Source organism: Coccinella septempunctata, chromosome 1 (genome assembly GCF_907165205.1).
Source record: "Coccinella septempunctata chromosome 1, icCocSept1.1, whole genome shotgun sequence".
Lineage (NCBI taxonomy): Eukaryota > Metazoa > Arthropoda > Insecta > Coleoptera > Coccinellidae > Coccinella > Coccinella septempunctata.
In genome coordinates, this window is record NC_058189.1 from 69,643,635 (window position 1) to 69,668,867 (window position 25,233).

At 40.2% G+C, this 25,233-nt stretch overlaps 1 protein-coding gene across 1 annotated transcript in view; it reads right to left on the reverse strand.

The window, feature by feature from the left end:
* Nucleotides 1-24,906, reverse strand: part of LOC123309788 (follistatin-related protein 5-like) — a 138,064-nt gene extending 113,158 nt beyond the window's left edge. The window contains exon 1 of the mRNA XM_044893058.1: nucleotides 24,826-24,906. Coding sequence (XP_044748993.1) covers nucleotides 24,826-24,873 — 48 coding nt within the window. The 5' untranslated portion in view covers nucleotides 24,874-24,906. The remainder of the gene's footprint in view (nucleotides 1-24,825) is intronic.
* Nucleotides 24,907-25,233: the final 327 nt, after the last annotated feature.

Sequence of the window (25,233 nt, forward strand, 5' to 3'; positions counted from 1 at the left end):
CAACCGAAGAGAAAAATAGAATATCATTTCATTCATCCAAATTCCTCCAAGAAACCAAAACACGGATCAAATGCAAGAGAACAAAAGTCATTAGACCTATTTTAGCCCTCCTCCTGCCTTGCATCTCTAAATTCGAAATCGTATCTCAGAATTTCGACTTGTATCTCAGAATTCCGACTTGCATGTCGGAATTCTGACTTGTATCTCAGAATTCGGAGTTGTAAATCAGAATTCTGACGTGTACCTCAGAATTCCGACTTGTATCTCAGAATTCGGAGTTGCAAGTCAGTTGCAACACTTGCGTGGATTACACTTTTCACTACATGCTGCATTGCTGGCGCCTGCGGATTGAAGCCACTACTTGTGCTCTATTAGCGCTGTCCCTTTGAATAATAGATTCGCACACATCCTATGGAGTAATTTCTCAAAAGCTCCAACCGAAATTCGACTTAATTACGAGCCTCAAACCTATGTTGATTCGGCAGTTAAAGTGATACACACCCTCCAGTTCCATCAGACCCGTAAAGAGGCAACGTATTCAAATTGGGGATTAACCGTCTCCACCGCATCCAATTAAACGGCTCCAAAGTACGGCGCGGCGCCGTCCGGGAAAGAACCGGTCCGGCGGTTTCGCCTAATTGATTTTAATACACTGCAGAAGGAACGCTCGGCCTCAGCTATTAGATTAGAATTTTCGCCGTCGTCGCCCTCCTAATTGAAAGGCATTAAGACGAAAGTAGGCATCTTTGAAGAGCAGGTGTTAGAGCGAGCGTATCGCCCGACGTGCAGAGAAGTCAATCTAATTAAGCTGATGAATTGGAGGATACGTAGGCCGCTTCGCGAGCGCCTCCTGGGGGTGGCCATAAATCGAGCGCGGGAAATTCGGCAGGTCGAACACGAGTGAGCGTAGAGTCCGTAGTTGGCCAGGGCAGAGATAAAAAGCGCGGGGATAATTCACTTTGCGAGAGAACATTATGAGTCCGACACGAGCGAGATTTTTCAAATATCAAGGTGGAGTTTTTTCACGGCTAGGGGCGGAGGGGTGAGAGATCGCAGTCGTTTGGCCCGCCTGCCGGATCTTTGAGACAGTAATCGAGTTCCTGCAGGACGATTAGTTTCGCGAGATTTAATTCTTATCCAGATAATGGCGCAGGGTGGATTCTCTGGCGGAATTACCCCGGATTAATTGAGTGGAGTTTCTGCTTCGTGAAGTCTTCGAATGTGTCTTCCTTCATAGTTGGAATACGTGACGGTCATGGAATCGGGACAGTCTAGAGATAACCTGACTGCCACGTCATATGACTGGAACCGTATCCACTTTAAGCCTATCAATCCCTGGGCTCGTATTCTCGAGATCCATAGTTCATGAATATCAAATATACTCCATTCACTTTAATTTTGGCACTCGGTGGGCCATGAAATATTTTTCTCGAGTTTTTGTAACTAGAACGCCGTTGCCACACCTAATATCAATTTTTATTACGAAAATGCCGAAAGTGATTGAGAAAAGAGACAGGGTTTCAGGAAGTGCTATTTAGAATTCAGGTCCGCTCATTCAAATAGTTATACCCTGATATTCTAAAATCCACAATACGTCAGACGGTAGCGAACATATTCAATGTAAGAAAATTTATATAATGTTTCATCTGAATCTAAACGACTTATATATCAGCTGAATATTTCCACAATCAGAAAGATTGTGAATGAAGTGGATGACAAAGAATTTCCTTCTATTGGGAGACCCAAAAAAGTGGTGGCTTTTGAGAATTTTATGTTTGAGTGAATTAATGCGAAAAGTTTACTACATGATTTTCGATGAATGTCATCGTAGAATAAGTTCCCGAAAATTGGTTTTTCTAGTTTTCATTTGTCTCGTCCTATACAATATAAATGTCTTAAGGTACCAATAAATATCTAATTCTTATTATTACATCAATGTATTAAGATGAACAACCTCAAATACTAGCCAGTTGTCCTGTTAATTGTTTATTCGTGTGAGATTTCCGTTCAAAGGTGCAGTTCATCTTTACTTGAAACTTCCTTTAATTCCTCTTACTTATATTGATGCAAGATGATTTTTGTTGAAGAATTTAACATTCTTGTAATTATCTGTTAATTCCTTCGGAGATAACCATTCCCAACCACTGCATCATATGCATTTCATCTTCGGGTTAATATTTTTGAAATCTACAACTGATGTAACGTATTCAAACTTCAGCCAAAGAAGATAACAAACATTAACTCTCCTCAAGCTAGTGCATATTATGATATTATACTGATCTCTTGTATTTTCCATGCAAATAACTGGATTTGGTATGCTTTCAATCAGTTTGTATAAACTTCAATTATATTCGTCACATATTTTCCGAAGAGATTCGATATTGTGATAGAATACGTAATAACAGAAACTTTTACGTAGAACGGGCAACAAAGCGCTGATTTAAAACCCAAAAATGTTCTTACAAGCTTCATAACCCCACATTTCCGTACCATACAGAGCGAAATGTGTAAAATTTCCATGGCCAACCGAGTGCTAAAATAAAAGTGAATGGAGTATACCTGATGGTAGGTGGCACATCATCTCTGTATATCTCTCAATAGAGCCTCTTCCATTTGTAATAATATAACTGAGTAAATCGTACTGATTTCAGTTTCGAGATGCAACACAGGAATCCCCAAAAGTTAGTCAACCTCAAAATGACGCTGTTTCATCGAGAAACCCGCTTGATTTTTGTGGTTTCGAGATTTTAATTCCGAATCGCAGAAATATCCGTTTCACAGAATCCCGTCCGACTGAAAATAAAGAATCCGGTCGGCTTATAGAGGACACTAAACCGTGAAAAGGCTTGGTAAAGGTCCGCCGGAAATCCCTCGCCATTAGGAGCGTTTTCAGGGTTTCCCAGAGTCCGACCACCTTCCCGTAAAGACTATCTCCTCTGGACAATTAGGGCATTCATAAAACTCCCTTCCTTGAAACCTTTCGATGCGAGAAGATCCTCGGCAAGGTTATTCCTGCTTCAGATGAAAAGTCACGTTTTCCATTAAGGAGAGCGTTACTTTTCTAATAAACTACTGGAGGAAGCGCCCGTAGGACTGGGGGATCCTCTGTTTCTATTTGCGAAAGGAAATTCGGATAATAAATTTGAATCGTTGACGATGCGTTACCGGTCCCTCTCTGATTCACACTTGGGCCCTTTAGAGGATAATAAAATTCTTTTTGACGTTTCATACTCCATAAAATCCCGAATTTATTAACTCCTTCTCCTGATTCCTCCCCGCGGGATGAAACGCTGACGGTGAATCTTGGACGTTAGAAGAAGACTCCGCATTCTCATACAAGCTGAATCAAACTCGAAAAATGAAAATTCTTCTATAAAGTTCAGGTGTAGAACCTTTTTTCCGCGAATCGCTAGATAATTTTGAGATTCCAGAAGAAGAAAAAGAGAACGTATAGCCTTGTGCTTGCCGTTTCAAGAAAGAACGAAGTTTCTACATCTACATTGTGATTAAATGCAAGGGTTGTCTTAAACATTGAATAATTAGCCACAATGTTGATGCTTTTATTCTTAATGAAGAAAGGTCTAGGAAGTATGCCATTACAACATTTTCCGAGAAAGAACTCATCTCATTACTCTTGCAATAGTCCATAACCAACTTGATTTCTTTGGCAATAATTCTAATGAAGCAGGATTTACTGTCTCAACCAGCTCTGGAGGAAACCGGTGCGGAAAAAATGCCTGACATTGCCCACTTGAAAATATATTTATTTGTTTCTCATTTGTACACGGCAGTTTCCAAAAACACAATATTAATCAAGAAAGTTTATTTTATCAAGTCACTAAATTGTAAAACTGACAGTTAACTTGCAAAATTTTTACAAGTTAGTAGTATTATTTACATCAGAAAACTTTGTTTTATCGTTATATATGTTGAAAATCATGGTAAAATTGTTATTTTCAGTAACACAGATTTTTGATGATGAAAGAGTTGATACTGATGATGTTGAACCATCTGTTGACTCAGAAACTGCTGAACTCGAGGACTGCAGAACATTTGTACTCTCCTTACTACCAAATAATTTGCTAGACATTTCGATTTTTTTTATTGACCGAATCATCGACATAACTCATCCCAATTTCGGTGCTCTTCCACTCTCCTGCACGCTTTAGTGCTAAAATATCTCCACCCGAATCCGCAACCATAGTGGCTCCAGTTCTGCGAAAAGAGTGGCCGGTGTATAACTCTGGGTCTTTTAAACCTAAATATTTCGCTATTTGCTTTGGGACACCACCAATAGTGTGCTGGCCAGCATTAAGGGAAGTGCACTTTCCATGTCGGTATGTCAAAAAAAATCTTAGGCTTTCTGTTCCAGGAGGCCGAAGATTTACATATATTCTGTATAACATGCAGGGCTTGAAGCTGCAGCCATCATCGGTTATGGTAAATCTTCTTGTTGTTAAATTTTTTGTTTGCAGCAATGTCACAATAACGTATTTTCCCATATCTTCTACATCATTCATGTTCAGGAACAGAATTTCGTCACATCGACAACATACAAAAATCCCAATTATTGTTACAATTTTCGCCAGCAACCACTGGTCATCAGGAGCATGTAAAAGAAATTGTTCAGCCTCTTCTTTACTCAATACCTTGGCCTTTTTGGCGTATAACGCAAATTTTTTCGTTTCAGAAACGCTATTACCTTTTGAAATCTTCAAATGACAACTAAACATCATATTTTTCAATAAATTTTTAAAAAAAAACAAACCTGCGAACAGGGGCATTTTCTTTCATTTGCAAGCAGTTTTTCAGCATAGACCATTTTGCCCATAAAGTATTAGGGCTGAATCTAGCTGATAGTTGATTCAAGTAGACCAATAAAACATCTTCAGTTACCCCAATCACACTATTTTTGTTTTGCCACTTTTTGAAGTCGTCATATCCTCGCTCGTACCTTGAAGCTGATTTTGCAGGTAATAAACTTGAAGCTCCACTGCTGGCTGCCTCAATAATTTCTTTTGGTACATTCATTTTCGCTTTCGCCAAAAAAAAATGTAATGAAAAATAAACAGACATGTTCATGGCAACGCTTCCATAGCTTACGACATTTGCGACAAATTATTGAGATTTTTTCGGAATTTATCTAACCTTTTTACAAATGAGAAACAAATAAAATATAAAACAATACACGCAAGGTAACGAGTTTCACTGGCTCAAGGAGGTCGCCTGCGGCTCGTCAGTTATATCCTCCATTCGCCAGTAAAAACCCTCTTACCTTGCTAGTAATGTTATATACTATATATTTCGTATTTCAATCGAAGCATGTATTATTTGGCCCGTATCTGAGTGTTATGATGACAGTTGGAAAATATCGTTTCCATACCAAGATTATTGAACATTGGAGGCCAATCAGCGCAATCTTGCAACCCTCTCTTGTTCAACTGGTGATCAATACCCACTGCAATGAAACGGTATTCTGTCACCAACCGCTACCTTCAACTTGAATCGCATAAAGCGATAAATCCAACCTATTCCCATTCCTCCATCCCAGATCGTCGAAAAATACTTTGTAATCTCGTCAAACCACGTGTAATCCCATTGTGTCGAACAAGCTGTTCGTGAATAGCGCTTCCGATAGTCATTAGGCAGATTGACATAACATCCCATTCTAGCCGACGAGATAGATGACAGCTTGAGCCGGTGATGTTCCTCTGGATTACACGGGACAATGGAGGGACAGGACTTGAGAACCGTTAACAAGAGTGACAGGCCGATGCTTACTCGATTATCTAATATGGACTGGAATGAGTGATCCATCGCGGAATCGGATCGGTTAAACCACTTGGGGTTTGAGATGGAAGAATGCATTTATCGGAAAATTGATGGATCTAAACTGAGTTGGTGATCTTAACCTTCCAGGACAGGGTATATCGATTGAATCCTAGCTGGATCATGGTAATGTCGATGAATTTTAAAAGTTCCTGGCAAACTGGCAATTTGAAGATTCTTCGTAAAAATCATGTCGATGCTATGAGCTGGCATTCTATTGGTCGTGCCTCAGCAACAGCGTTTTCTAAGAATTGCAACCCAAAGAGCAGCTGGCGCAAGTGCTGCATCACCTTTTGTAGATGTATGGTCTTCTGGTGGACTCTCTATGGGTTTTTGTTGGACTTTACAACATGTTTTTGTCACTAGAGATGCTACCAACTTTAAATCCTTCTTCAATTGCCCAACGACGAATGGTGTAAGGCAATCAACGTGACTTTGATCCGGGGACCAACGCTGCCCATCTGTCGTACATATGTCAAGAACTTCTTCAACATACAGGATATTTTCCTCTGAATGGAGTACAGGAAGTGGCTTCTCATTGAGAGACCGTCCTCTCATTCATTCATTGCTGTATCCCGTTACCAAGAATAAACCTACAAAAAGATTGAAAAAAACGGTGCTATCAAACCCTAATTTCCTAGGGCTACTTGCGACTGTGTGCCATCCTGTGACTGAAGAGACCCAACCGTGACCTATAGATCCTTCCACACTCCGGGCATGGATAGTCACCAACCAGATCTGGCGGCCGCTGTAGTCTTCTCGAGTCTCCATTATAACTGTGGACCAAAGACCTCCACTGTGATCTTTTTAACGCTAGTTGTTCCCAGAATGATTGGCATCAACTGATTTTAGCGATTGATGCAGTATATCTTCAAACCGCTTATACTGGCCTCCTGGTTTCCGAGCTCCCTCTGTGAATTCGCCATATAGAGCTATTTTGGGTAGTCTTGTGTCTTGCATCCTCAGAATGTGGCCGCTCCATCTGAGTCGGGCTCTCGTTACATGAGTCTCAATTGTTATACAACTTGCGCGCTGCAAGACTTCGGCATTTGAAACTTTTTGGAACCATCTGATGTGCATTATTTGTCTTAGATGACGTTGTTTCGTTTGTTCAAGCTGTTTAATGTATCGCCTGTAGGGCGTCCAGCTTTCGCTTCCGTAAAGAAGAGTTGGAAGGACCACTGCTTTGTGAACAGCTGTCTTGGTCTTCAGATTGAACCGTCCTCTATGCCTGAGATCAGAAACTCCTGGTTCTTGAGAGCAAACAGCTGAATCTGGTGACTGGAGGAATGACCTGCCATCTGTTCAACAAACACTCAAATAGAATGGGACAAACCGGCTGTTTCCTGTGCCACTGGTGCAGGAGCACTGATGAAACGGTTGAACATATTCTGTTCATCTGTAGCAACCTTAAGGAGTGAAGGATGACACACCTTGTAAACACAACCGCCTTGATTTTCAAGGTGAGAGGGACTCTTCCGAATCAACTTTTGGCATTTTTATCACAGTGTCTCAGGGTTTGAGTCTCTCCAACTACAAGCGGATGAACAATGGGTCACTAGGCCTCAGTTCAGTACGTAGAAGAAGCTTTTGGGCAAGTAACCTACTTGAAAGTGGCTGAATGAGGAGATCAGTGAAGCTGCCAAGTGCCAAGTGGGCACAAGTACTGGATTGCAGCTCTAAACTATCTCTATAAGGAAGCTGCAAGAGAATGTAACTCATTTGGGCACCTCAGGTTTCAGAAGAAACGAGTTATCGGATTCTCTAGTCAGAAAAAACGTGACTGCAAGGCTCATTGGTCCGGTACCAACTATAGGAATTTCCAGTTCCTTAGGTAGGGAACAGAATAACAGCTGGATGAAACAGGGTATCCATGAATATAGGCGCAGCCAACCCAGTCTGCGTCACTCGCATAGGGCCACTCTGGAAATAGACCAACCACTTGCTAGAATTGTCTTTAGGGAACACTGCAGATCAAAAGCTGAACTACACGAACTCAGTATCGAAATAACCTGCAGGCTTTGCCTGAAGAAGGACGAAACCTTATTCAGTTCTTACCTTCGTGGATAATTGTTATAAAGAATTGACACATGGTTGTCAACCAATGTCAATTTTTGTCTATGGCCTCGGTATGAATATACCAAGCCATAGAACCTCAAATTGCTCCAATTTTTCGAGCATCAGAATGGAGATTGGTGAGGAATACTCTGTACCGCAAATTTCGCAATATGGCGTTTAGAAAATTGCGCGGCTAGTTTGATTTGTGTTCTACCGATAACCGCAATTGCCTGCATCCCGAGAAACAAGCAGACACGGAAATATTCCGACGGGATTAATCTCAATTTATTTCGTGAATAAACAGGAAGAGTGAGCGGCCGCCATTAGCCGAGTCCGATAATGACGAATGATGACAAATTCCATTCGGAGAATGGTTTCGGTTCCGTACAAATTATACGCCATATTTTATTTTCCGCGTATAGGATTCCACTGCATATGGGTAGCGTTATTGGAACGTTTAATATCTTTTCGAAATTTGAGTGGAGTTAATAATGGCGGAACTGTATATCAGGTTGATGGGGTCATTTGGGTTTTTGGACCCTCCGCTTCGGTCTCCAGTTGCAATGCGAAGAGGATCACTTTTGCGTCATTAGCTAAATTTGATGAAAAATCGCATTTGTCGATGGAAACAGCATTAGGCCCCCCATTAAGTTGACCTCGAGTATTTGGGGGAATACGTGAAGAGTCTTTAGCATTTCAAAGTAGATCAATCAAGGGTGACATCAAACCAAGGTGATGAGAGGCAGAAGTAGACCCTTACGGATATTGAACGTCGATTTCAAGGTGTTCGTTTCATGCACACTGTTTCCATTTCAGGCATTTCCACGTATGTAGGCACCTAACCTAATATATCAGTACATATACAGGGTGAATCTTCCACTAGTACCAATATTTTAACAGTAGATTCTTGAGGTCAAAAGAAACACTTTTTTCCCATACCATTTTTTCCGAATCGGCCCTGATAAAAAGATATAGCCATTTTAAGTTTTCATAATGAGCTGTGCCACCCCTGGAAAAACAAAATTACCTTCAGAATTCTCAGCTAAATCTGTGCCACTAAACAACTTTGGATCTTCTACACAGAGTTGTATTCAGCTGAGTTGTAGCCAATTTTCCAAATGTCACAAATAATTTTTTATTTTTGAACATCAAATTACTCGAAAACGGCGCATTATACGACAAAATATACTTTTTTTATGGTTTTTCAACAGCCTGTATCTTTTAAACCGAACTGATGGTAAAGGAAAAAAGTGTTTCTTTTGATCTCAAGAATCTATTGTTAAAATATTTTTACGAGTCAAAGACTCACCCTTCATATATAGTTTTATGTATATTCCATTCACTTTCATTTTAGCACTCGGTTGGACATGGAAATTTGACACATTTCACTTTGTAAAGTACGAAAATGTGGGTTTATGAAGCTTGTCAAAACATTTTTGAGTTTTAAATCAACGCTATGTTGCCAGTTCTACGTAAAAGTTTCTGTTGTTACGTATTTTATCACAATGTCGAATCTCTTCGGAAAATATGTGACGAACATAATTGAAGTTCATACAAACTGATTGAAGGCATACTAAATCCAGTTATTTGCATGGAAAATACAAGAGATCAGTATATGATCTAGCATATACTGTACTGATAGTATATGCACTAGCTTGAGGAGAGTTAATGTTCGTTATCTTCTTTGGTTAAAGTTTGAATACGTTATATCAGATTTCAAAAATATTAACCCGAAGATGAAGTTCATATGATGCAGTGGTTGTGAATGGGTATCTCCCGAAGGAATTAACAGATAATTACAAGAATGTTAAATTCTTCAACAAAAATCATCTTGCGTCAATGTGATTAAAAAGAATTAAAGGAAGTTTCAAGTCAAGATGAACTTCACCTTTAAACAAAAATTTCACATGAATAAACAATTAACAGGACAACTGGCGCGTATTCGTTGCTGTTCATCTTAATACATTAATATAATAATAATAATTAGGTATGTATTGGTACCTTAAGACATTTACAGTATATAGGACAAGTCAAATGAAAAATAGAAAAATCAGTTTTCGGGAACTATCGTCTGACGTATTGTGAATTTTAGAATATCAGGGTATAACTATTTGAATGAGCGGACCTGAATTCTAAATAGCACTTTCTGAAACTCTGTCTCTTTTTTCAATAACTTTCGGCATTTTCGTAATAAAAATTGATCTTAGTTGTGACAACGGCGTTATGACATTAACGACATGTCATGAATGCCAACCTAACTCCGTTCTAGTTACAAAAACTCGAAAAAATTATTTCATGGCCAACCGACTGCTAAAATAAATGTGAATGGAGTATAGGTACACAGATTATTATCGACTGCAATTTTTGAGAAGTGCCAGCATGCACTTGGGTGTGTAAATAATCTCCAGCGCCACCTAGCAAATAAATGATTGTACTCAATGTCCTCTCCTTGAACCCCCAAAACAAAGATAGTGTGAATTTGAAACGAGCACGTGTATACCTATCTCCATCTTTGTTCTGGAGATCGCTCGAATCAGATTGCGCTTAGGGGTGAGTATACATCCAACACAAAACGATAATTCAATACGAAAGATGAATCGATATCGTTTATTTCCTTCAATCTCCTTCGTATTCTCAGACATGCGAAACCAAAACGCGATCATTGCGCTCGTTCTAATGAGATTTTCGAGCACAATCCTCACATAAGTGGTACGTCTCGCAACTCATAAGTTTATTTCCCGCGTTTCACTTCCCTAACCTCACTTTCCCGTAGGAATAATTGGCGACATCCGAGGACTGTAATCCCGCGACCTCCGCCCTTCCCCTGTTCAATTAGCCGCTGCCATTTATATGTTATCGAGTTATAAGAGAAGAGCGAAACGAAACTAACATCAAAACAAATGACGAACGGAAGCGACATTGTTTCCGCCCTCGGTTGTCTAGCTCTACCCGCTGTCGGAGTTAATTGAACAGGGAAAGCGCCTTTCGCCGCCAAATACGATTTGGTCCCAGAAGGCCCGTCCAATGATGGGGGATAATGCGCCGCTAGTTGTGCAGGCATGGGATTTCCGATAGGATGGGTCCTTCCAAAGGGAAGTCGATAAAAACGCTCCCAGGAACGACGAGAATAATTTTGAGGTATAATTGAGTCTAACAGGACAACAATCAAACTTTCTTCCTCTTATGCATCTCATAGATCAATGCAATGAACAATAGGAATTGAGCAAGAGTTAACAGCACAGCACAGAAACACGGCGGTTCACTTCTGAGTGCCTTCGGCACCCCCCGGGTTTTCACACCAACAGACTAAATGGTTTGTATTATTTGTCAATGAGGAACAATTCGTATATCGAAATCCATATATCCCACAATGGAAGTTTCAAATTGATTGCCAAATATTAGAGTACAAAAATCTCATTCACAGTAATACGCTAAAAAATAAAACACCGAATCAACAATGATTTAACTTCATTTCCCCATAATCTACCCGAAACTTCTCCTCCTTGCCTTAAGCTGTACGATGCCTTTCCGAGCTGAAAATACATACCTACATCTCGTTATCATTTATATCCAGGAATTCGAAATTTTCAGGTTGGCGTTGAGAAGCCCTGAATATTTAATCTTCCGTCCACCTAAAAATTATATGCAAACAACCGGCAGTAAAAGGACGATAACTCCTTGGAATAATCCGGGAATGAAAAAAGGAGTTATGAATACGAGGAGGCGTGCGATCAAAACGGTTTATGCTTTATCATCTAGCACCCTGGAATAAATAGGAGTTCTTCTACGGCCGCATGGTTTATGTTCACATCCGGCGGATCAGCTCTGTGGAGATCTGCTTCATCTAGATTCTAGAGCAAAGGGAAGAATCTTCAGTATTTTGAGGCAGTTGATGAGTTTATAGGAAATAAGAGTTTCATTTAAAGGGGAAGAATATACAAATAAGCTTCGTTGTGAACACTGTACAGCACCAAGTTGCATAGTATAGCATAGTGGTATTGAATGAACATGTTCTTTGATTCAAGACATTTTTAACATTTTGAAGAAAAAAATTGATTCAAATAAAAATGAGGTCATGAAAATTTAGTATAGAATTTCCCCTTCAAACTGTATCATAGCTTTAGCATGTTAGTCTGAAGGGAATTTTGTTTCTCCAGGGTGGCATAGCTCATTATGAAAACTTAAAAGGGCTCTATATTTTGATCAGAGCAGAATCAGAAAAAATGGTATGAGCAAAAAGTATTTCTTTTGACCTCGAAAATATACTGTTAAAATATTTGTACGAGTCAAAGACTCAAACAGTACAGGGTGACAATTTAAAAACTTGGCAGGCCAATTATGTCGCGACAAGGATTTTTTCAGAGAAAATGCTAGAACAGATCCATTTTTATTCGTAAGCCGAAATCTCCTCAACCCTAGGTGTAGGGGCTATCATCCCTAAATTCTTAATAGGGATTATGGCATAAGATTCACCTCAATTGAAAGATCACTTGTCTCTCTACATGAATACTATGGTTTGCAAATTTTTAATTGATTCCTTGAAGTAGTTACAGGAGGTGACAATTTGAAAACTTGACACGCCAATTACATCTCGACAAGAATGTTTTCAAAGTAAAAGCATGAATAGGTCGATATTTAAAAGGAGGGAGAATAGGAGTGGCAACCCTTACACCTAAGATTGAGGAGATTTTGGCTTACAATTCTGCTAGAAGCATGTCCCACTCCGCATAAAGATTTGCAAACTATAGTAGGTATTCATGTAGAGGGTCAAGTGATCTTTCAATTGAGGTAGATATAGATACCCTCCTTATTCAATATAGAGAATTTTGGGGGATAGCTCCTACACCTAGGATTGAGGGGATTTCGGCTTACAATTCTGCTCAAAATATGTCCCCCTACGGATAGAAATCATCCTTGTCGTGAAGTATGTGGACTGGAAAGTTTTCAAATTGTCACCATGTACGTACAACTTCAATGATTCAGTTGTAACAGTTTTTAAATTTTACATTTTTTTCCATGAAAAATTTCAGTATGTTGAATAATCTTCCTAAGAATATTTGATTGGATAATTAGCCGATGAGCACTCGCACACTGTCGACCCAAACAAAGCACCCCTCGGGCCAAACCACCCCTTAATGCCGATTCAATACTCCACACTCCCTCCTAATCCCAGATCAGTATTCATAAACGCGGTGCGCGGTTTATATTATGTATATAATACTCCGGTGCTCCGTGAAAACACCTCAGTTCCGGCATTCTGGGAATAATCCCCCAGAAAGCGTGGGGAGGCCGGGCTCACTCTCTCCCCATATTAAAATCATAAAATACAAGATGTACCCCGGCTAAACCCAAATACGACACGTAGTAAACTTTCCCCCCTTTTATGGTGCAATGGAGACGTGCATCCTCCTCGAAACATTTTGTCAAAGGTGGATTGAACGACCCAGCACCGACGAGAATGTGAATGTTGTTGGCTGTTCCTTCATTCGGAAGAGTAATTTTTGTCCGAGTTGCCTCGTTTAGCTGGGGGCACATAAACAATTTTGTTGGGAGTTGTGCGTTCTCGTTAGGCTGTAATGTGGTTGCTGGGGGAGTTGGGACTGAACTTTCCATCCCTTATCAAGAGCCAGCTAGAAGATCTATTCTTACGTCTGGTATTGAGCGTTGTTCACTGAGCCTTATGAACAAACAATACGTATTTGGAGAGCATCAATTTTCTGGTGCTATGTTGCCTCAAAAGAGACATCATTCATTCAATATGCAAGCAAAAAATGTTTTCTTATTCTGGGAACAGCATACGAGTGAAGCCCATACTGCTGATGACAACCACCCAAATCGCAAACATCAACAGGTACGACGATATATTAAAGAATTCTTAGCCTACTGTAGAACCAAACAAAATTTCAATGTGAAAATATTTTATTACTCAACATATTCTCCTCTTTATTGGATACTTTTATTACAGCGAACCTGCAACGTCTCTAGACCTTTCAAAAAAAATGTTCCTTCTTGCTCTTCAAACCAGACCACCACAGCTCTTATTACCTCCTCGTTGGAAGAAAATTTACGACCTTTTAAACTTTTTTCAGTTGTGGAAAGAGATGATGGAGCCAAATCTGGTGAATGAGAGGGGTGTTCTTGTAATTCAAACCCTAAGTCACGACATGTGATTTGTTTTCAGGGTGTTGTCCTACCTTCGGATAGCTTTCCGCGTCTTTTCTCCTGTCCAAATTGACGTGAACTATATGATGAACGCGTTCGTATGAAATATTCAGTGCTTCAGATATCCGTTTTAGCTCAATTCGACGGTCTAATAAAATCATGTCATGAACTGAATCGATATTCTCGGGGACTGACACAGAAACTGGCCTTTCTGATTGGTCATCATCTTCAATGGAAAATTTACCTATTTTGAAGCTTGCAGTCCAATTTTTCACGGTCGCATACGAAGGACATTGATCACCAAGGTTCAAGGTTAAGCATATCTTCGTAAATCTGCTTACCTCTTAACCCTTAAATACAGGTACTTGATGATGGCTCGATACTCCAATTTTTCGATTTTCACAATTTCGGTGGACATTGTCTTTCTTTTAATTTATTGCGTAACTCTGGTTTACTTTTTTGACCTCAATCTTCGCACTGATACTTCTAATGATTTCTTTTTCGTTGCTATGGTAACGCAATATTTTTTTATGCATGGAACTGGTCTATGCTAAAAATAGTAACCTACGCAGCTATGTGACTCATATGTAGATAAAGACTATCAGTTCTTCTGGACACATCAGGCTTTTCTGGATGAGCTATCTTCTCTGTGAGTTAATTTTTCCCAAAAAACTGATCCTACCGAAAATCTGATTGCATATTCGTAATCTACAATCTCGAATTTTCAAAAAACTGATCCGTATTGAAATCAAACTAGGGTAGGTAGGCGATCCTGGCAGGATCGCCATTTGATGTACCCAACTAGGGTAGGTTCGGCTAATCGTCTATGCGGTGGAGGGATGGCGAATAATGTTCGGCAGACTCATTCAGTATGTGTATTGTGTATTCATTCATTATTGAATTACATCATACAGTTGTCAATTCGATAGTCTGTGCTCCGTTCAACATGTCTTAAGAAATAAACACCCTTTGATGAGTCTGCGAACATTTTTCGCCATCCCTCCACCGCATAGACGATTAGCCGAACCTACCCTAGTTGGGTACATCACAAGATCAACAAAATTACAGTCTTGAAATGTTAAATTATTTAAAATCTTAAAAATGAAAAGAACTGCGTTGCACTTGCATCTGTTTATCAATGTGCACATATTGAAGTCTTCCAACATTGAAATATATGACTTCATGAAAGGATAAGTATCGAAGTAATCTTTTTTGAACTTTTTCAATCATGTCAACATGATTAATGGCATCCATACCACTGAAGCATAATCAAGGTGTGGTCTCACAAGAGTTTTATATAGAATGCTGTAGAAGTGTTGGCTGATTATCAACATCACCTTTTGGAACCGACTTCATCAACTAACTAGAAGGTACAGGTCTTCCCAGGTGTTTCAACGTTAAAAAGAAATCTGTATCTATTTGTTCTTATAAAAAAAACTTCGTGCCGAAAATAGAGATCGACGGAGCGAAAAAGAATTCTAATCAGTGCACCCGAGCAAAGCTCCGTCTCATTTCTGGCCAAAATGCCAACCTCACTCAAAGGGAACGCTTCCTAATGATATCATAAAATTAATTTAACATTTACCATCGTTCGGCTTTGTTTCTAGTCCGCTTTCCCCCGTGTTTTCCCCTTTGGCGGGCAATGGGGCGCACGGGATTGTTCGTTACTTTCGATCCCTGTTATTTATAAAGCTCCCGTGTTCGGGACAACAGAAAATGCGATGTCGCCAGTCATTACCGACGGATGGAATACGGAAAGAGGGCAATCGTAAACTGGCAAGTCGGCTTTGCTTCTACGCGCGTTACTTTTATCGGGTCGTCGATTTTTTGCTGACTTCGCCGGGGAATTATGGAGGGAGTTCGGGGAGGTAACTGTAATTTTCCGCAAGTTTGTTCTGAACTTTCGTACGTGTCCTGTTCGGCTCAGCCAGATATGTTACAATGTGGTTGAACCATTTTCGTTGATACCACGTAATGAAAATTTATGTTTCCTACGTCATTTTCACTAGAGGACCGTCCTTTCTGAAAAACTAATATGTTTATCTGGAACTAATACTTATCAGTAATATGTTAAAGTAAAGATATAAAAATTAGTCTTAATTTGACAATTAATGATGAGTGATGATGAATTTTTCATTTCTGTGACTCCTCCAGAGCTGAATGAAGCAGTGAATACCTACTGTATCATCAGAAATATAGCCGAAGAAATCAAGAGAAAAGTACGAATATACATAATGGACTATCGCAAGAGTTAAAACACGAGTTCTTTCTCAGAAAATGTTTTGATGGCATACTTCCAAGACCTTTGTTTAAAGATGAAATCTTCAAGATTGTGGACGAATAATTCAATGTTGAAGTCAAACCTTGCAATTAAGCACCATGTAGATATATCGACATATTCAAAACTTAATTCTTTATTGAAACGGCAATCTAAAGGTTATAGGGCGAAGAAATTTGAGATTTCAACGTAGAAAGAAATCCAAAATGTATCCAGGAAGCTCCAAATAAAGAAAATTTAATGATTAAGGTAATTGACAAGGTTTGAGATCTGGACGTCTTGCTGACCATTCCATTCTAGAGACTTCAATCTCTTCAAGGTACTCCTGAACGATGCGCGCACGATGGGGTCTGGCATTATCGTCTATAAAAATGAAATTTCCCCCAATGTATGGGGCAAATGGCACTACATGCTCTTCGAGAATGTTCCTTATATACTTATCAGCATTCATAGCTCCATTATCAACGACCACTAGGTCTGTGCGAGCAGTCAAAGATATTCCACCCCATACCATAATCGATCCTCCCCCGAAACCAGTAGTATTCAGGAAATTGCACTGAGCATATCTTTCATGTGGACGTATGTATACAAGGGAACGTCGATCACAATGGTAGAAGCAGAATCTAGACTCATCTGTGAAGAGAACTCTTTCCCAATCGGCCTCTTCCCAATGGATATGCTCTCTCGCAAAATCCAAACGCGCCCTTCGATGGGCTGGGGTAAGAGCTGGGCCTCTTGCCGCGACACGAGGCCTTAAATCATATTCTCTGAGGCGATTTCTTATTGTCTGAGTGCTAATTTGCACCTCATGAGTTTGCTCAAGCTGAATTTGAAGGAGGCGAGCGGTTGCAAACCGTTGTCTCAACGAAGAAACTCTCAGGTAACGTTCTTGAATGGCCGTTGTTACCCGTGGTCTACCCTGTCCTGGTCTTCGGACATTCATACCTGTCTCCCTGAATCGCTGCAACATTCTGGACACACTTGTATGGGAAACTCCAAACATTTCTGCAATTCTTGTGTATGTCCACCCTTCTTCTCGCAAAACTACCGCTTGGGCACATTCCTCTTGGGTCAAATTGCGTGTTTCAAATTGCATAGCGATCGAGTGTAGAAAATCAAACGAAAGAAAACTATTGATCACTAGAATTGATCGAGAACAACTGATTTCAGAATGGAGCCAATACATTCAAAATCTGATAATATCATCTTTTTTTATTACTGCTGGGAAGAAACATCTGTATTGAAGAAAACCGTTGAAAGTGGATAACATATGCATGCATAATTCTGATAAAAATAATTATCATTGAGAACACCTTCAGTTGTAGAATTAATTTGAGATTTCCATAATGAGCGTTAATTTTTTTGCGCAGTGAGGCTTGCATGGTGGATGGAAATCATCAAACGTTGCTGAAGGATATATCGAAGAATCTCTTAACAAAAAGGAAGAGGTGGCAAATAAAATATTCACACTGCAAAATTTTCAGCAAAACAACCCCCCTACCTCGCATGTTGCCTAAAATGTTTCTCATAGTTCTACTAAAGTTCCTCCAATTTCTAATAGTTACAATTACCAACAGTCAAATAACTGTAACCCTTTGTGAGTACATTGAGCACTGTCCACTAAAGATTTTCAACAATCTAACCTAATCCAGCGGACTGAAACAGTGTCATCGATCGGTGAATGTTCCACCAAAACACCGATTCGATCCATTCGAACATTAAATGTACGACCCACGGCCGACGATAAAACGCGAGATTGCTCCATGATTGAATTATATTAATTATATGGCATATCATAACCGACGGCGTAATCACATCATGGGGCAATTCTGAGGCAATGCGATTGCTCGCATTGAAACCGCATCGATAAGCAATGCCCTGATTTAGGTATTGCAGCGTGATCGTCAACACTAATGCCCTTCTGGATTAATTTAATCTTAAAACGGCGGCTACGAGTGGATTGATTGGTCGGATGGGGATTTTATGTGGGCTCCAGTTGGAAAAACGGGTTATCGAGATGAGTAAATCTCGATTGAATGATGCAGATGTAATTGTGGGGACGATGGAGTTTCAGAACTGCCTTTCTAATCGGATAATGTGGTTTATAAGTTCCAATACGTCCGGCACTAGATTAATACAGCTCCTATATTTGGTGTTCTGCATTACCAATTTCTCCAGGAGGGAGCTATTTGTTTGATAGGTAATTCCAACATTAACCAGTAATATTGTGGAAAATTTTCATCCAAGATGACACGGCTTGAGAAACTTGTCAAAAAGGCTTGTCGAACAGCTTACTTCTAGAACTGGACATCTAGAACTGTTCGCTCGCTTCGCTCGAGTCTGCCGGCGCCCTACGGGCTCCCTTCAACCACCTCCTTATTTTTACTTATTCTATGTCCATTCATTCATTGCTGTATCCCGTTACCGGGAATAAATCTACAAAAAGAAGAAGAAAAAAAAAATTCGAACAGACTTGTAACTTCTTAGTGCTAGTTGCGACTGTGTGCCCTCCTGTGACTAAAGAGACCCAACCGTGACCTGCAGATCCTTCCACACTCAGGGCATGGATAGTCTCCAACCAGATCTGGCCGCCGCTGTATCCTTCTCGATTCTCCACTATAACTGTGGACCAAAGACCTCCACTGTGACCTGTCTAACGCTAGTTGTTCCCAGTTATGATTAGCATTAACTGATTTTAGGGATTGATGTAGTGTATCCTTAAACCGCTTATACTGGCCTCCTGGTTTCCGGGCTCCCTCAGTGAGTTCGCCGTATAGAGCTATTTTGGGGAGTCTTGTGTCTTGCATCCTCAGAATGTGGCCGCTCCATCTGAGTCGAGCCCTCGTTACTTGAGTCTCAATTGTTGTACAACTCGCGCGCTGCAAGACTTCTGCATTCGAAACTTTGTGGAACCATCTGATGTGCATTATCTGTCTTAGATGACGTTGCTGCGTCTGTTCAAGCTGTTTAATATGTCGCCTGTAGGGAGTCCAGCTTTCGCTTCCGTAAAGAAGCGTTGGGAGGACCACTGCTCTGTAAACAGCTGTCTTGGTCTTCAGATTGAGGTCGTGATTTTGGAACACTCTGTCCTTCAGCTTCCAGAATGCCCGTGATGCCGAATTGATACGGTTGTGTATTTCCGTGTCAAGGTTAGCCCTAGTATTTATGAAGCTTCCCAAGTATTTGAACTGCTCAACCTGTTCTAGAGTTTCATTGCCAGGCTGATATCTGTTTGAAGGCTTTCTGGCGGACTTACCAGGATTTTGGTCTTGTCAATATTGAGTCTAAGGCCTAAAGCTTCGTATATATGTTTATAGGTGTCCATCATTATCTGTAGATCCTCTGAGCTGCTAGCGATGAGTGAACAGTCGTCTGCATATTGAAGTTCCGTGATAAACTTGGTACGGGTTTTTGCTCTGAGGCGCTTCAGGTTAAACAGGCCTCCATCAAATCTGAATCTTATCCCAACACCTCTTACGGGCATGCTCATGTCAGCAATTATCGATACAGCTATGGCGAAAATATTGAACAGTAAAGGCGCTAATACGCAGCCTTGTTTTATTCCAGAGTTGGTTGAGAAATGGTCGGTTGTAGAGCCATTATGCTGTATTCTAGCGGTGTTGTTGGTATGAAGGCTTTTACACACTGCTAGGAATTTTTCGGGTACTCCTAGACGTGCCATGATTTTCCAGAGCGCTCTCCGATTCACCGAGTCGAATGCCTTGCTTAAATCGATGAAGGCTGTATAAATCCTTGATTGTTGTTCACGGGCCTTTTCTTGTAGCTGTCGAAGTGTAAAAATTAGGTCCACCGTACCTCGATTTGGTCGAAAGCCGCACTGGGATTCAGGTAAAAGCCTCTCTAAGAGTGGAACCAGACGATTAGCCATAATCTTCGAGAGAATTTTACCGGCCACATTAAGCAACGATATGCCCCTGTAATTGTTGCAATTCGACGTATCGCCTTTGTTCTTATAGAGGTTGATAACTAAAGCGTCTCTGAAGTCTTGTGGCACATCTCCCTGTTCCCAGATCTTGCGGAATAGTATTAGGAGACTATTGACAATGTCCTCATCCAAGGCATCTATGTGCGTAGTAGTTGGAGAGCCGAAGAGGGAAATTCGGTATTTACTCGAGCGTGTCAGATTAATATAAGGGAATATACCTTGGACCCTGTAGAGTACCTCTACCAAATAACAGACCTGTATATAGGGGGAATTGTCTAGGACTGCCTGTCAGAATAGTAAAAAAAAACGATCATTGTACATACTCGCGTCAGATTAAGATATATGTGGTTAATTACATGTTGAAAAGTATATATTTTCTCAATCTGACAATTTAAGCGTGTCGAAAATGTGTGGGAGGGCGCCAAAGTTGCAAAAAAAAAACGTCCCGTGTACATTCTCGAGCGCGGTGGCGTTTTTCCTTATTTTGAAGCTAATGATTCAAGAATATCGAAAAAAATATAATCTGACAGTTTCAGCAAGCCGAAACAATAAAAATTGGCCATAAAGGTCACAAAAATCAGTTTTCTTGAATTATTTCCTTCCCTGGGCTTCAAATCTTTTTCGCATTCATTATAAAAGTTGTAGAGCATAATATTTTCTACAAATTTTGTCGCTAGCAATTTTTTCTACGTTCAAACGTTTTTGAGATATATGGCGATTAATGCGAAGTGTGTAGCGATACATGCTGAAGCGAAAATTCAATCGTTGGAAAATAGTACATTTTTAGGTTCAGTCACAGACAATACTAAAATTTTCGTGACTAATTTCGAAATTGTCATCATAGAAATACCTTGTCATTTTGACAATTGTAGATTAGACTGGGATTCTACATTGACCTTGCCCTTTCGCATTTGTGAAAGGGGCTAAGCTTCTCGCCCTTATCGCCCTCTAACTCGAGAACAGTTAAAAGTATGTAAAATTGCTTCAGACAAAAGTTGTGTAGAATTTTACTATCTACAACTTTCATAATGAATACAATAACGATTAGACGCACAGGCAGGGGAATATTCGAAAAAAAAGGCATTTTTATCATCTTCAAAGTGTCAGATTAAGAAAACCCCCCCTGATTAGTATCAGATTGATGGATCAACACGTCTACAACAACCAGATGAATCAATTAAGATGGTCCAATTAATATATCCTCCAAAAATCTGACACGCTGTAAAAAAAAATTATTTTACCATTTTCAACTCTTCCGTACGGCCATTCCCACCCCGCAAAATGTCAAATAAGCATGAATTCAATATCAGAGACACGTAGAGCATATACAGTATCTTAATCTGACACGCTCGAGTATGTTCACCTGACGATTTTTTTTTACATCTTTGAGACCATGCAGATGCTTTGTCCACCGCTGAAAGTGCATAAATCATAGAACCTTTTTTTCTTTCTACCATCTAATCCTCAAAATCCACTCCACGTCTCCAGGACGCTCGAGTAAATCCCGATTTAGCATCGTGGGCTCCCCAACTATAGGTTAGAATAGGCCTCGTCGCCACAATTTTGTTATTGGGTATTGCTCTTCTACAGATATTTCAACCAAAGAGTAACAACTCTATGTTATAACATTTGATGCGTCAGTCATCGACAGAATATGAAGCTGATTGGTTTCAGATTATCAGTTTAGGTAATCTATAACGGATTATAACCTCCAACATTTCAGAATGCCACTTTCCGTTCAAGGAACAAATAAGACAAAAGATTGTATTCGTTTCCGAATATCGATCAGACAATCACATCGGCCAAATCCCCAATATCTCCTGGACAACGAGGCCCTTCGAGGGGATGAAATTGCGGTGAAATTCGATGTCGCAACAGCGTCAATTCGTAATGTCGCGTCGCGTCCCTACGTCTTCCGGGGGAGGAAAAAGTAACCGTCCACATTGTCGACGGTAATTTCCATATTGGGAGAGGACGATCCCGAAACGGAGCAAGCTTGTGCAACGTCCGGACAGATGAAATTGCATTTTTGACGCCCCCGCTTTCGTTTTACGATCAGAGCGTCATTGTCGCGCTGGAACCAATATCGTAAAAAGCGGGAGAAATCGGGACGTGGCACTTTTCGCGTATACTACTGCAGTTTGATGTCTGCGAGTCCTTTATGCTGATGAAATGCCGGAGTTTGCGGTCTTAGGGACGTATGTGGCACATCGGGGTATCGGCGGTTCGTAGGAGAGAAGTGTTTTCATACGGTTTATAGTTCGGATCTGTTTTGAGCTGGGCGGTTTCTATAATGAGAGACCGAATGCTGTTTTAAAATACTTGGTGTCCACAGAAAGCTGAGATGTATCCTTGACGTAAAGAGCTGCGAGCTCAGCAGTTTTACACGCTTTCATTTCAAACCGAACTTGTTGTGGAAATGCAGTTTATACTCATTCTGATTAATAAAGTTGTTCGAGTCTTTTCTGTAATGGAAGTTACTTTCCTTTACATCTCAAAATGGTTTGAGTTATTAAATAATGAGCAATCCTAAGTTTCCATTTTCATTCCCACGTAAAAATCGAAAGGGCCAATATCCTAAACGACCATATAATAATAATAATAATACATTATTATTATATGACTAAACACAATAAACATCATCCCAAAAGCTCAATAGAACGGACCGAGCTGCCACGACATCTTGGGGGTAGAGGAATTGTTGATTTGTCCAACCGTATGTCCCAGGAAATTGAAAGACTTCGAAAATATTTCCTGAGCAAGGCTGCTTCGTCAGAACTCCATCGAGAAGTTTGTGTTGCTGATAGTTCTACGCCGTTGAAGCTACAACAGGATCACTTGGAAACCTTCGAACACTTTGCAGAAAGTAAAATGCAGAAACTAATTGGCAAACCTTTGCATGGAAGGCACCAGAACGAGGTCAACCATGATTACGTCGACATATCTGCGTCGAACTACTGGTTGACTTCCGGAAGGTTGTTTCCTGAGACAGAGGGCTCGCCATCCAGGATCAGGTGATTCCAACAAGAAATTACATGAAATATATCGCCAAGGATCCCTCAGTGGCGGACGATAGCTGTCGTTATGGCTGTACAACACATGAAACTATCCAGCACATCACCGGGGGATGTCAGAAGTGCGCGGGCACGGAGTACAAAAAAAGACATGATGCTGTTGCCAAGATTCTTCACCAAGAATTGGCACTAAAACACCAACTTCTAAGTTCGAAAAAGGTTCCTTATTACAATTACCATCCGGAAGCTCTACTGGGATCGCACGGTTCTCAAAGACCGGAAAATAACCCACAATAGACCAGACCTCATATTGCTCAACAAGGATGAGAACAGAGCACTACTCATCGACGTGGCAATTCCAAATAATAACAATCTTCTAGATAGGCACACAGAAAATACAGAGATCTCGAGGAACAAACGAGAAGAAAGTAGAAGCTGAAAGATATCAAGACAATCCCTATTGCCATTTCATCTTCAGGCCTGATACCGAAGAAACTACTAGAGAACTTGGGGAAACTTCAGTTGGACGAAAATATCTATAGAGTCATGCAGAAGGCGGTACTGCTGGGAACGGCGAGAACTAAACGCAAGAACATGGGGAATGCAGAGGAACACCGTCTGCTCCGACAGGAGGTGCGGGTGGAGCAGGAATCCAACCTACAACAGGGAGCCGAGGAGCGACCCGGACCCGACCACTACCACGAGCCCGAAAACCTGGAAAGGGTTCCAACAGAGCTTAATCCTTTTGATATCTGAGATATCTGGGATAAGTGAATTTTCCTCTGGAGAAGAATGTGAAAGCCGCAAGGCAAAAGTCATAACAATAATACCCTTTATGGATCCTTTCGACATTACAAAAAATGAATGTATAGGACAAGTCAAACTAAGATAAGGTCCTAGTAAAAGAAAAATTAACCCAACACATAGTCATCAAGATGTTCAGGTAAATCATTGACGAACAAGATAAAGAGAAGAGGGCCTAGTACCGATCCCTGGGGGACACCAATATCAATATTATATTTTATCGAAAAAGAGTCTTAACAACCATTGTTCTTTCAACCAGGAAGCTATGTAACCATTCTAAGAAGATTCCCCGGAAACCCAAGTTATACAACTTATTCATTATAAATGGTACAGACAAGCAATCAAACGCACGCGATAGGTCGAAGAACAGACCAGCGACGAATAGACCATCATCCAACCATTCATAAGTACTTTCAGTGAATGAAAGAGCAGCCATCTCAGTTGAGCAACCAGTTCTGAATCCATGTTGACAACTTGTGATAATATTGAATTTATCTAAATATGGTTGAGTCAGTCATCACCAGATAAGTGTTTTTGTATTGCTTTACGATAACTGCGAAAAAAATTATCTAGGGTCGTATAAGGATCTATTTCTCTAATCATCTTCAATTTTGTTGCAACTTTGTCATTTTGAATGTTTTTTAATATTTATTTTTTGTCAGACTCTTTTTTTTTACCAGTTTCACCTTCAGTACACCCTTTAGTAAGTGATCTGGAGAAATATAAGAACTTACCTTTAAACTAACTGATGAGGTTATGTGTAGATTAAGTGCGATTACCATGAACCAGGTTATCCAACCCCATTTTGCACTGGGAACCATCTGGAAAAAAAAATTATTCAAACTTTCTTCAAATGTTAATGTGAAAATTATGTGAATGATTCAGACGAATTTAATTGGTGAGATTTTGAACTTAAGTATATTGTTTTTTCACAATGTTGTCAGTTTTTTGTCAATCGGTAGACCGTGCGTATCTAAGTGGAATAGGTGACTTTCAGTTATTTTATTTTGACCAGTTCTACTTTCTGATGAAAAATATATAGCCTTGAAACTCAGTATAATAGTGGGGAATGTTCATCTTTTCAATTAAACTCAGAAGCAAATATCCTAAGTCTCCCACGCACATATTCCCATATTTAGCAA